The 13,150-nt window shown below is 38.7% G+C and overlaps 2 protein-coding genes across 8 annotated transcripts; one reads left to right on the top strand and one right to left on the bottom strand.

Moving 5' to 3' along the window:
• The first annotated feature begins 1,024 nt into the window (after nucleotides 1-1,024).
• LOC105562249 (39S ribosomal protein L28, mitochondrial) lies at nucleotides 1,025-9,538 on the top strand. Of its 3 annotated transcripts, none has more exons than XM_012012942.1 (7): nucleotides 1,025-1,166; nucleotides 1,487-1,653; nucleotides 2,318-2,576; nucleotides 2,678-2,821; nucleotides 2,977-3,161; nucleotides 3,232-3,283; nucleotides 9,461-9,538. In XM_012012942.1, exons 1-6 carry the CDS (start codon nucleotides 1,143-1,145, stop codon nucleotides 3,281-3,283), a joined length of 831 nt encoding a protein of 276 aa, XP_011868332.1. In that variant the 5' UTR covers nucleotides 1,025-1,142; the 3' UTR covers nucleotides 9,461-9,538. The 3 variants fall into 3 exon arrangements, with proteins under 3 accessions (XP_011868332.1, XP_011868331.1, XP_011868330.1); XM_012012941.1 differs by lacking the exon at nucleotides 9,461-9,538 and adding an exon at nucleotides 3,881-3,956; XM_012012940.1 differs by lacking the exon at nucleotides 9,461-9,538 and having other exon boundaries at nucleotides 3,232-3,623.
• On the bottom strand, nucleotides 3,716-12,937 carry LOC105562251 (probable phosphorylase b kinase regulatory subunit alpha). Of its 5 annotated transcripts, none has more exons than XM_012012945.1 (15): nucleotides 12,835-12,937; nucleotides 10,884-11,380; nucleotides 9,896-10,341; nucleotides 9,473-9,788; nucleotides 9,027-9,240; nucleotides 8,840-8,949; nucleotides 8,597-8,744; nucleotides 7,047-7,225; nucleotides 6,678-6,831; nucleotides 5,939-6,228; nucleotides 5,287-5,842; nucleotides 5,156-5,208; nucleotides 4,758-4,913; nucleotides 4,406-4,663; nucleotides 3,716-4,017 (listed from the first exon to the last, which is right to left on the bottom strand). In XM_012012945.1, exons 2-15 carry the CDS (start codon nucleotides 11,364-11,366, stop codon nucleotides 3,790-3,792), a joined length of 3,591 nt encoding a protein of 1,196 aa, XP_011868335.1. In that variant the 5' UTR covers nucleotides 11,367-11,380; nucleotides 12,835-12,937; the 3' UTR covers nucleotides 3,716-3,789. The 5 variants fall into 5 exon arrangements, with proteins under 5 accessions (XP_011868335.1, XP_011868334.1, XP_011868336.1 ...); XM_012012944.1 differs by having other exon boundaries at nucleotides 12,819-12,912; XM_012012946.1 differs by lacking the exons at nucleotides 8,597-8,744; nucleotides 12,835-12,937 and adding exons at nucleotides 7,797-7,944; nucleotides 11,993-12,219.
• Nucleotides 12,938-13,150: the final 213 nt, after the last annotated feature.

Raw genomic sequence — 13,150 nt, 5'->3', positions numbered from 1 at the left:
AATCATTGTAGCGGAGACTTAAGGCTAGGTCTACATTGGATGTCGTAAGTCGTGTCGGAAGAAATTGACCAATCCCAGTTCATTATTCTTCGACCGTAAGGAGAATAATGAACTGTGATTGGTTAATTTCTTCCGACACGACTTACGACATCCAATGTAGACCCAGCCTTACGGTCGAAGAATAATGAACTGTGATTGGTCAATTTCTTCCGACACGACTTACGACATCCAATGTAGACCCAGCCTTAAAGCCTCCGCTACAATGATTCTCGGTTCTGTCTACAATGGTCGTAGTCGTAAGAATAATCGACTGCGATTGGTTAATTCTTATCGAGCGACTACGACTACGACCATTGTAGACACAACCAAGAATCATTGTAGCGGAGGCTTAATGGCTCCTGCCCACTGGACGCGGTAACGTTACCGCGTCCAGTGGGCAGGAGCCATAAGCCTCACGTAGCAAACCAACGAAAGCAACACGCCGCGAAAGCAACACGCGTCAAACCAACACGCCGAGCCAAGTCGAAAATGAAACAAAAAATGCATCGATTCGATATCGTTTCGACGTCGATTTTTGAGCCATTTCTGACTAGGAATAAATGTACTTTTAGATTAAAGATTGAGTGCAGTATTTTCTTGAATTATTTAGTCAATTGCCGCATACTGTAATGCAATTCTTTCAAATTAAATGTGTTACTGGGATAGAAAAGTTAATTTTTCAAATTTAGTATTTATATGCATGTATATTTTTTAAATTGTATACAATTCAATGTGAGCGTAATATCGCTACTACGTTTATACATATTGTATAGTTAACTGTAACAATTGACCATTATTAATTATTATAGAGTAAGAAAATAATAAATTAATAATAATTACGAAAAAAGATGAATGTACGATACAACTAAATGTCTGTTTGGCGAAAATATGAACAGTTTGACGAATTATGGATGGTAATTTTAATCACAATCAGTGCGACTAAATGATAAACTTCATTTACCGACTGCGAGGGCGAATTGAACGGATAGAACAACGCGACTTGTGACTACGGTGTGATGTAAGCGTGGCATTCTATCTTTTAGGTGATTTTATTAAAGTTACTCATCATCCTGATTTAACCGGTCGAAAAATTGTCTAAGAAAATGTCGCTTAGGCAAGGTGTACAGGTAATATAAAGTTACTGTCTTTTAATTCTAAAACAGGAGACACTTTCTCAATCTAACCTCTCACGGTATACTGCAACTCTAAGAGCATACAGTGTCCTCTAAATAAGCAGTATTATCCGATTGTCATTACGCGATTGTTGTACATTATTTTGTTTTCACGTTTGACATTTTAAACTAAATTCTTAATAGGAAATATTTTGTTGTGTCTATTGATGTCTTTACTAAACGAAACGTTTGGTCCGACACAAAATTAAAGTAAATTAAAATTATGTTTGATAATCGTGCACAATTGTTGTAAGTAAAATTCAAAACTGTTGCAGCGATTGTATTACATGCGGAGACCAACTCGATTTAGTAAAGGAATCGGTGCCGAATTGCCGAAAGAATTCAAAAAATTCTGGAATGAATGGATGTCCCGGCCACCAGCTGCGGTTCATTACATTAAGCAGGAAGGCACTTATTGGAGAAATGAAGAAACTGAAGAAGTGTAAAACATATATAATCAATTTCTCTCTCTATAAAGTTACATAATAGACGATTTTTGGCGACTGTTCGGTACATATAGCAAAGTGTACTAGAATCTACACTCAGCGTCATGAATGCCTTTACACCTGAAGAAAGACGCTAAAGAAGGAAAACTTATTTTAATTGACGGCTATTTTCAGGTGTAAAAGCATTCATGACGCCGACTGCATACTCTGGCACACTTTGTACATGTATCAAATAATCCCCCAAAATTGCCTACTAATATTATAAAATTACATAACAATTCTTGTAACAAGTATACTGAGTATACTAAGTATACAATATGTCGTAAAGTAGTTGTACAGATATTTACATGCAAACGCATCTCGCTTATAATAATCGTAGCATAACTAGTAGGTCCACTCCGACATTTGTTTCATTTTACGTCGATCCCTTCTGCATATCCGACATTGCTCTGGGCAGACCGATGAGAGAAAAGTTGTATGGGGTGGTAGTGTGGCTTTGATGAGTATGTATACACACACGTCGCTGAATCCTGTCCGGGTGTATGGCGGAATCACCTCGTGATCGGGACCGCAATGATCAAAGGGGCTGGCAGAGAGTGGACATACTAGTTTTACTATGTAATAATTATATAAATTTTATTTGGAATAATCTACCTACAGATTTCGAGTACAAAATGTGGCACTACCTTTAACGTATCCTAAAGAGATTGATCACGGTATATGGGGAGGAGAAGCCATTGTTCAGGGCTTCAAGAAAAAAGGCAAATATAAGAGAAGAGTCCCGCACTTTTGGATCCCTCATCTGAAGAAGTCTGTTGTTTACAGCGAAGTTCTTGATTCACATATGAGCGTCGTCGTTACTAATAGAACAATCAAATTAATTCACGAAAATTATGGATTCGACCATTATTTATTGAAGGTGCATTAGTCTTCGTGCTAGTAAATAAAGTAGCAAAACTATATAAGATCTTCGACGGATTTATTGTACAAGATTCTCGAGTTACAGACGATTATTTACAGACGCCAGCCTGCGATCTGAGATCTCTACTTGCTTTGAGACTGAAGCGTCAGATACTTATTGCACTAGCAGATAAGACTTTATATCCCGATGATCCAAAAAAGCGTGCAGAAGTTTACGCTACATACGAACACTATCTTTCAGCTGTAAGATATTTGTTTATATTATGGACACTTGTGAAAAATTATAGATACTAAACTGAAAAGAATACTTGTCCTAATATTGATAGCTGATAAAACACAATTCATGTTGCCTCAAATAAATATGTGTAATTATTATTATAATATTAATATATTTTCAGTATACGAGGGAAGAAATAGAATGGTATGGTTTATCATTCAAGGAAGCATGTAAAAAGTGGATAAAGTTGAACGAGACAGAACCACAACCTTTGAAAATCCAATATAGATCAGAATTAATTGCCAAACTCAAGGAGAATAAAATTGAAGAAGCTGAAAACGTGGATGTTGTATCGCCAGAGAAAACGTACGTAACTGCATATACTCGTGTTTGTCATGTCACCATTCTAAAATTTATAAGTGAAACTTTTTTACAGTTCTTGGTTAAACAAATTGAATCCCTTCGCCAAACGCCCGAGGACCGACTAGGTAAATTTCTGTTTGTTGTCTATAGCAAAACAAATATTTTTAATTGCTAATTTTATGAATGTTGTCATTCTTGTTGTCACTTTCTTCCTTTGGGATACACATTTTCTGACAATTATAAATATTAATACAATATTAATACAATGAAGGAAATAAAGTAGCTTTATTAGAACAAGCATATTTCTTTAAATGGACGAATGTTGTACCTGTTTCCCAATTTTCGAAATATGCGGTAATAAGTTTCAGTAGCAACAATACTGAATGTTAATATTACAATATCAATCTCTGTATAATGTATGTATTGCAAGTTATAAATACTAATTTGATATTTACTAGAGAGAAAGGGCCGCGTTTTTAGATTAAAACTAAATTTCCAGTTCCTACTAAATTTAAAGTTCATTATATAACATGGAGACTTATAAATCGCAATGCAAATTTGTCTAAAATATTTATTTTGGTAATATCTTTGCCACAATTAACAAACATTTATTTCTAAAATTATATTTTTTTTATGATATTGAGCATTCCAAGTCGCCATCCTTTGGTAGACAATCAAGCGTTACGGCAACGGCTCTTGTAATGTATGTCATTGTTCCATAGCTTCCGCTAGGAGCAGTATCGTAAAAGTGTTGACAAATGTATGCCGCTCCACCACAGAGAAGTGTTCCCATGGGCGTCATTTCACGTTGCTCCTTTGGCTTTGCACAACATAACGTCGCATCGCCGTCAATAGCCATCTACAAACGCATCTCATGATTATCTTTCATTTTTTAAAGGTATAAAAAAAATAGTTCCTTTTTAAATCAAATGATCAATCTTTTATATATTACCCTATATGCACTTTATATTAGGACTACTATGACTATCATGTGTTTCTAATATAGCAAATTATTAATTTCTAACACAGAAGAGATTTGTCTTAAACGAAATAAATCGACAGTCAATCTTAATTAATTCATAAAATTAAAAGTATTGTTTTGAATTGTTTATATCGGTAAATGGCTGAATTACTTAGAAGAATAGGATAGTACTTTTTCCCTATTTTCTCCTATCTTCTACTGTATATTTTTCCTTCACGAAATTTCGATAACTAGATAATATTACAAGTATAAAACAGAATAATACCTGATCCTCCAAGAAAATAGCGTTTGCTTTATGTACTAAATGTTCAACCTCGATTAGACCCCCTAAAGATGGCACAACGTTGTACTCGGTCACTAATGTCAGTACCATTAGAGCCTCAACGACAAGTTGACGATATTCCGGCTGTGGTATAGTATTTAAAACTGTTTCTACAGCCAATGCAAATTTCAACTCGCCAGATGTCATTTCCTGAGTGAGATTTTGAGGCAATACTCTTCCTTCAATCGCCAAACCATTGCACTGTTGAAAGTTGCAATGTTTATGGAGTTAGAATGTTGAAAAGTGTTACATTAGGCATTACATTTATTGGATAATGAATAGTTTGCAAACTCACTTTTTCGAGTACTTGCCATACGCGCGGATAGAAATCTCTCGGCACTCTGTTCAATGCGCCGTCTAATCGTCGCCTTCGCAACCACTGACCTTGACGATCTGCTTCTGTCTCACTATCATTCTGATCAGCACTTAAGAAACCACCGATTTGAGATTTCTACATAAAGGAAAGACGTTCAACTCTACACATGTTCGTTTAACTTGCAGACAGTAAAAACATGAATCAATCATGCTTATCAAATGTGAATATTAAATTAAAACAACTATATCACGTAATAGAAAAATTAACTCGGAAAAATAAAAAATTCCAGTGTATTTTTGTGTGTTATATAAATTAATATATTAGTAGTAATTAAGATCTAAGTCAAATGTAGCTTTATTTCAAACTAATAATATTACCTTGCTGACTCTATTGGATTTGCAGCTAATGACGGAAAAGTTGCCACGACCAACTGCAATACAAGCCCATGTGATTATTATATATTTTATCGCACACCTTCTTCAATTTTTTTTAATTAACGAAAACGTACCACTGCTAATAGCAAATTCTTTTCCGCTCATAATATGATGCAGTAAGTTTTTCATCTCGAAGGGGGATAGATTTAGCAGGTGCTCGGAAGCCTCTTCGCCGGTGCAGATTAACGTCCGCGACAGTTCCGTCGCCATAACTTGTATAATCAGACCGACGCGTAATCTCAGCATCTCGTGGAACAGTTGTGGCTCCGTTCTGATAAACATCGCCAGGTAAACAAGCAATTCCTGCGTCAACATAGCTGTCGACTCGTCGTCACCGTACGCCTGATGAATCAGCGCTCGCAGTTCATTCTCCGGTAAAGGCGCGACTATCGTGTGCTCGTTGCTCGGTGGCATACCGACAGTAACTTGCTTTTGCCTCACTAGAAGATCGGTGACCGCTTTCGCTAAATCCTCTACTCTTTTGCCCAACATGCCCGCGCTGTGTCGCACAATACCCCACATTTTCTGTTGACAAGCCTTCTCATAAAGACTCTTCAACAGATCCTTCACCAAAACGGGATGTCCCTCTTCCAGTACGCCCGTGTCGAAAAGCAGTCCCTTCGAGTCCACCTATGCGATGTTTACATGTATGTAAGTCATTATGTTTCAATGAAAAATCTTGTTCCACAAAAGTAAAATTAAAATGAAAGTACTAAACACACTAACAATATACTGCAGAATGTCTCCTTGCTCTTCGAGACTTTCCGTTTCGCGCAGCATAGACAGCAATTCCTCCACTTCAGTCTCGGCGTACTGAGCCTCGGATATTGTTCTATGTTTGGTTTTGGGGGAATTTTTCCACGATAACACTTCGTCAGTTGGCGATGGCGTGCGTTCAATCGTCACCGGTTGAGTGGCGTTGAGAGACAGTGTAGTATCGGTCACTTCAATAAATGGATTTGCAATTAAAACAGTAGAATGCCTACGGTCTTCCCCTGCCATTCCAAGAATTTCAGCTGAAATTATTAAGAAATATACGTATTAACAAGTTGTATCACAATGCATATATGTAATAAGAAATGTGTATCTAATAATTAGAAACAAATGTGGACAATAACAAATCACACAAAAATTCTGGTAATTATTTAGAAATAGGGACTATCTCTAAATTTCAATAATTTTGAGACACGTTATCAAAGCTATCTTAGCTGGCACTTGTTGTATAATTGTCAAAATTTTTTATCATGAATCGTATAAAATCATCTCTGCTTTTATTGAAGATTAAACAAGTACAGTGTCCAGTTAATACACTTACATTCTTGGAAGATGGTAACAATCACAGCAGTAGGAAGACATTGCGTTATTGTTTAAGGATCCTCTTTAAAAGACACACAATCAGAACACGCAGTTAGAACGTGAAAACCATTTCATCTGGAATTTTTTTAACGGGACAAATGTTGCTTACGTTCGACAGCTATGGATCGGGTCTTTTTTATCGCGCCTTTCACGGACATTCTGCGCCGTAGATTTTTTCCTGTACGTATCGATATATGCTTGTTAAGAAGTCCTGTACGATGAGGGAATGGCCGCATTAAATGTTCCTCTAAATATTGTTGGATCTTGTAAACATAAAAAAATTAAAGTTACGTGCGCCAATCAAGCAAGATTTTATATACCCAATTGGGGTCTATACGAAAACTAAATATTGAGAAAGATATACAGCATTAAAAAAAAATGCATAGGACAAAGTAAACGTTCAATTATTTTGCAGATAATTCTGTTAATACAGGATGCAACTTTATTCTGAACGGATATGCCATTTATATGTGTATACCTGAGGATTTAGTTTGTCAGGACGGCCATCCTCGGAACTTCCCAGGAAACTAAGATTCGTGATGCAGGACGTACTCAAGAAATCGTTCAAATTTCCCAATGATACTCTAGTACCGTTGATGTAGCCGCTCTTAAGCTTTTTCAGGGTTGTTATCATAGCTAATGGTATCTTACCTTGATCTAAAAAAATCGCTAATTAACTTTCGTAAAGTAAAGCAAAGAGTGAAGTGTCTTTTTACACTGGAAATAATAGCTTCTATGCAAAATATCACAAAATTCAGGCATAATTCAGGCAAAATTATAGCCAAAAGTCGCAGAAGACTAGGCAATAAAAGTGCATGCAGCTTTTTATTTCAGAAAACATTTTTCAATTGAGATTAAAAATGTGACTAATCATATAATTATAATTCGCTAAAATTAAAGACTATTTCGGACGATAATTGATGCGAGACAAAAGATTATGTGTTAATACTATTACACACGTACAATACTTCGGTTCATGGTTTACTTTAAATACAAGTTTCAAACTTATATTTAAAGAACTATTCCTTAAAATAAAATAAAAAATTGTTTGCTTTTGTTACCCGATTTGCTACTGCAGCAGAATTTTTACACTCGAATTTTATGATACTCTGCATGATGTTTCTAACAGTTAATTTCACGCTAGCGCACTGTGCTACACAATCCTATGTAATATCCGACGAGTTTTTCATTGTAGGATGAGATCTAAGAGCTTCCGACGAAGCCGTACCTAAATGATTATGAGTAGCGACAAGGGTTACAGTTGGTCTGCCGAGCATTTGCTTCCAGTTGATTTTGAGGAAGGCCAAGGTGGTTGTAAAAGTGTTCACAAGCAGGTCGACGTCGTTTGTAGTGTAGTACTCCTCCGTGTCAAATTTCTAACACATGCAACACACGCGCATACCACCGAACACATAATAAGCCATATCAGGATAATTCAGGGTAACTTTATTAATGCTTGAAAATGAAACGATCTCGCCTCGAATATGTTGCTTTCATCCCGCACTGTATATCAGTTCAACATGTTCGGTATCGATACGACTCACAAACGCGTTCACTTTTGAGGTCCGAGTCATGTTAGTAGTGGAAAGAATAGAAACATAACATGAAAACTAATTAAAAGCTCATGTCGCAACTCTCCATGGATAATATTATAGCGTACTAATTTCGAAATTGCATTACCGAGTTTAAATTACAGATAGAACTTACATTACGATGGATTTTTAAGGCATTTGTGACACGGAATCAATTTAACTCCCAAAATGTTCAAAATCATATTAGACCATAGAGAGTTAAATAATTGTTAAATGAAACCATGACGAGAACAAACGCATGCAAGCAGACATTAGTTGTTGAGAGCGGACAGTCACAGTGTTTGTAAAAAAAAGAACGATATAATCTCACGCAAGAAATTTGTCAAAATTTCTAAGAGTGTAAGAGCCACAAAATTTGTGCCTAATTATGACAATTTCAACGACTTCAGAAAGTAGCGGCTATAAAAGAGAACTGATTTTGAAATCGTTAAATTACCTAGATGAATATTCTTGAGGGGCATGACCACGAGCGGCCGGCCCAACATATTCTGCCAACTAGACTTCAAGAAATTAATTTCACCTTTGAATATGTCAATCATGAGCTCATAGTCCGATGCGATGTAGAAGCGGGTCATATCTGTCAACTAGTCAATTCGATGCGAGAACAAGAGGAAACATAAGAAAAGAAGTAAAGATACAAAGAGACGGTGGAGCTCACTATAAAGTGCGGATTAATTACCTGCGGCGTGAATGCGAATATCTTATCTTGTAAGGAATACAGTTTACTAGTGCTGAGAATTCCTACGTCCCTTGACTTACGTCCGGACAATCCCAGTTTCCTGTTGCGCCCTAATAGCGAAACACGACAAGATATGTTTAAATTATACTTTAGCAAACCATTTCCAAGTTATCTTATCGAGTTGTACCTAAATATGTGTACAAATGACTGAGGACTTTGGCAGGTTGCACCTCAATCGGCGCAACTTCCGCAATTGTTTGCACGTGAATGTCGTGCTGCGCAATTTTTTCCCTGATTTCTGTATCTTCTGCCAAGATAACTACTTGTACCACAACATCCGGCTTTTTCTCGCTACACAAACGTCTATTCAAGGGATCCAGCTCGCCGACCGCGAGAAATCCCTGCAAATTATTAAAAAGAATTACGAAAATATAATATCACTTTACTGAATCGAAATTTCTAATAAACCGAAACATTTTATATACATTATACAGTAGAAAGAGCAGATAAAGTTATCAAATATTTCCTTGGTATTTTTTATGTTTTAAATATTTCTATATAAATTCAAAGTAAAAATGTCTAGTAATACGTTCAATACAGCAGGTTCCTAATTTGTTTCAGAAAGTGCGTTACCTCCTGCAACAATTTTCCTAGAATATAAAGAGATTGCGCCCATTTAAATGGACATCTGCCCAAAGCTATCCGGTTTTGGCTACCGGGCTCGGCATACTCCGCCGGTACATCCTCAGGTGCGACGGAATATAATTCAGGCACCAATTTCATACCGTCTTCCGTTTTGATCATTACTTCCTCCAACTGTTTGGTGAACGTCTCCGCTGTTTCCTTATTACCTTGGAAGCAGTAGTCCAATATTAAATAACAGAAGAACAACGGCCACTCGCATTCGATATTCTCAAACATACGGAGTTCCCACGGCTCGTAATACAACCTACATTTCCAAAGATAATTGGTCAAAGTAAATTCCGTTTAAAATATAAAAGTACGTTGTTCTTTTATACTTTAATACGTAAAAATATTACTAAATAAACAGCACACCTATTGGCATCCTCCTTTGGCGTTTTATATCCGTCCCTCAAAAATCTTTTATAACCGTATCGTCCCTGCAATTTCTTGGTAATAGCCTCGCGCGTCTCGTGAATTAAGTTGGGCTCGTCCACCGCGAACGCGGGGAAACTTATAATCGACAACAAGCCACTGTCCAGCTCCTTGGAGTTGGACTCCCTGGGCAGCATGGATTGCAGCACCGCTTGACACTTCTGCGCCTCGTCCGCCAGAACGTGAATGACCGACGTGGGTCCGCCTCTCGCCCCGAACAAATCCAGCTCGTTCATCGCCTCCATCGCGGCCTTGGCCATCCCGATGCTGCTCGCATTTAACTCGGGCAAACCGTGATTCGTCTTGTCACCTCTTTCCCAAATTCCGTAGTCCGGGGTGCAGTACGCAGATTCGATGTAAAATACCAAGTTCTGAATAAAGGCCACCTGAAAATCAAACGTACCATTCAGCTTCTCAAGTCAGTAAATCTGACGTACATCACAAAAGGGCATTTACGGTTGCATTACTGAAAAATATCCCAATTGAGGAATTTGGTGGAAGAACGACTTGAGTTTTCGTATAAAAGTTTCGAAATTGAATACTTGCATATTTATTGACCAAACTGTAAGTTTCCAAAAAAATGCACATTTTACAGATACTGATGTATAGAATACGCTTACAAAGTTTAGCTTAGCTTTTAGTACACGAGAAAACAACCCAAGTCGTTCTTCCGCCAACTCCTCAACTGTCTAAATTTAGAATCAATGTAAGGAGGCAGTTGCGGCGAAAAAGATGGTAGACTATTCTCCAATAATTGAAAGTAAACGCTTTGCCTTCAATAGCCTCAAAAGATGTGTGTGTGAGAGAGATTAAATGAATTCTCATCTTTTTCTAATTTTTAAAACTAGAAAAAGATATAAAGCGAGCTGAACAGAGGCTAAAGTTAATCTACAATACAATGGTAGAGACGGGCTTCGGGCATCAATACCTCATCCAGATTGAAAACAATTTGCAAGCCGGAGGCGATCATCTGGGCCAGAATTAAGAGGTACAGAGAAATCGCGTCGATCTGGAGGTGTCCCCACTCGGTGTCGCCGACCACAGACTGGCCGTTGGTGGAGCTGTACTTGGCGTGCAGGGCGTCGTGCGGATTCTGACTAGACTTGAACAACTCCACCTTCTCCTTCTGCTGCATCATTGCCATCAGCAGGCCCCGCATCAGCTTCACGCAGCTCTGCTCGAGCTCGTAGGTCTTGGCCCGGTCCTCGTCGGCGTCCGCTATCTTCTTGTAGGCCATCGACAGGCCCCACACGGCGAGTATGCAGTAAATGTTGTCGCGTATCCAGGCGTGATCGTTGTCGGCGCTCGCGGGGAAGAGTCCGGTGACGGGGTTCTGGTGGTTCATGATTATCTTGTGGACGATCCGCTGGTAGTAGTCCAGGCGGACGCCGGAGTTGCTTCTACTGCGCATCCTGTGTGCTTTCACTGCAACAAATGAAGAGCGAGAGTATCACTTTGTATTCGCATCTGTTTCGCCTCGTGATTCTCATGTATCATATGTACTTGTGAGGGTTGATTACAAGCGAACTGAAATCAAATAGCTCGAGATAAATTATATAGACACTTGTACGTGAAATAAATTACAGATACTCGTGCGCAAAGTTGAAATCTACTGGAAAATCTGCCTCATCTGTTTTTCTTCGTGGTTCGTATGTATCATATGTACTTGTAAGAGTTGATCACAAACGAACTGCAATCAAATATAACTTGAAATAAATTATATAGACACTTGTACGCAAAGTACAAGTCTCTTATCGCGTTCTCTCTAGTTCTCTTATCGCACATACCTGTTAAGGGTTGATCGCGAGCTAATCGAGATGAAATAACTATACGAGCGAAATGCAATCATGCTACTGGCAACGTATGAATTTCTCATATACTTATTGCTAGATCTGTTACTGTGAGTCACGAAGCGGAGGGTCATCGTGCAAATTAGTTACGATTATCGCGCTTCCGGAGCATTTAAATCATCAGGAGCCAGGAGTAGGCGACGAGCTCGGGGATTAGGGTTAAAAATCATCGTGAAGCTGCGTGTACCTTTGACAGCGATTTGATTCTCAATGCGATCGACGCTCTAAACGCCGAGCCGACTGTGTCCCGCAAATAGACGGGAGAATCGCATTTTCTCGCGAATCAACCGAGCGGCTGCGACCGGGAGCCTCGCGACGCAATGTGAAACGAATGTCAAGCACGCACGATGCGTACATATATCTATAGCGTTCGACGGATCACACGAGTGCAATTCAGTGCTGCTCGGCGCGTTCGAAGAGCCACGCACACGTAGTCGCGCAGTGACGTACGTATTTCGTCGCGATAAGTGGCGCAACCGGGTCCGCCTTTGCCAATGAGGGAAGGAAAGATAACCCCAAGTAGAAGAAAAAGTCAAAATGATGTCATTGTGACGCCATGATTACGGGAAAACATCAGAGTTTGATCACTGAAACTATGGCCGATATTCACAGTCCGTTCTTATATTTAAGATCGTCTTAAATATACTCTTAATGTGTTATTAACCAATCACAGAGCCGTATGAGCCTCTTAAGACAACACTTACGATGATATTGAAATAAGAATCGACTATGAATACCGGCTTGTAGGCTTGTTTTCTATTCCTACACTGAGATTCTGGTAGTCGTTTTATAGTTTTGCAGAATTATTTCCGGCAGGGCTTCTGCTACTTTAGAGAAAGACAAACGTGAATTGAACTAAGATTAAAGTTAAGTGACGTCGGTGAAACCGGGTCTTAACCAACGACATTTCGTGGATTGTTTTAATGAGGCTTATTAATGCTTTATCGTCTGCCTGCGTCGCCTCGGGTCGCTATAATGCGCGCATTGACGTCAACAGTGTAACGTGTACTTACGTGTTTCCCCACTTACGTTTATTGCCTACATCCTTCGCGATTCACAGCCTGCAATTCCAGCTGTCGTCTCCTACGTTCTCGAGGTCCGCTTCGATCATCTTTAATAACGTCGACTGTAAAAAAAAATCCAACCCTTCATCTGGCATATTTTGTGGCATTGTTGGCCGAATGCTGGTAGCAAGACCGGTCAACAAAAGGCTTCCCAGTGAGAAATGATTCGTCGATCGACGTCGATCGACGAATCATTTCTCGCTGGGTTTGTTTTCTGTCGCTGCACTGGTGAACTAGTGCAGTAAGAGCTAGAATGAAAAAAATATATATACTTGTCTCAC

This window comes from Vollenhovia emeryi, unplaced genomic scaffold, assembly GCF_000949405.1.
Source record: "Vollenhovia emeryi isolate VEMERY1.0 unplaced genomic scaffold, V.emery_V1.0 DF939192.1, whole genome shotgun sequence".
Classification (NCBI taxonomy): Eukaryota; Metazoa; Arthropoda; class Insecta; order Hymenoptera; family Formicidae; genus Vollenhovia; species Vollenhovia emeryi.
This window is presented reverse-complemented; position numbering and strand designations above follow the sequence as displayed.

Excerpts from the sequence above, each read along its gene's own strand:
- LOC105562249 (XM_012012942.1), top strand. The coding sequence starts at position 1,143 with ATGTCGCTTAGGCAAGGTGTACAG. Across the intron at positions 2,577-2,677 it reads TCGACCATTATTTATTGAAG|ACGCCAGCCTGCGATCTGAG; the intron begins GTGCATTAGTCT and ends GATTATTTACAG. Across the intron at positions 2,822-2,976 it reads ACGAACACTATCTTTCAGCT|TATACGAGGGAAGAAATAGA; the intron begins GTAAGATATTTG and ends ATATATTTTCAG.
- LOC105562251 (XM_012012945.1), bottom strand. The coding sequence starts at position 11,366 with ATGCGCAGTAGAAGCAACTCCGGCGTCCGCCTGGACTACTACCAGCGG. Across the intron at positions 10,342-10,883 it reads TTGTTTTCAATCTGGATGAG|GTGGCCTTTATTCAGAACTT; the intron begins GTATTGATGCCC and ends TTTGATTTTCAG. Across the intron at positions 4,018-4,405 it reads CTATTTTCTTGGAGGATCAG|ATGGCTATTGACGGCGATGC; the intron begins GTATTATTCTGT and ends ATGCGTTTGTAG.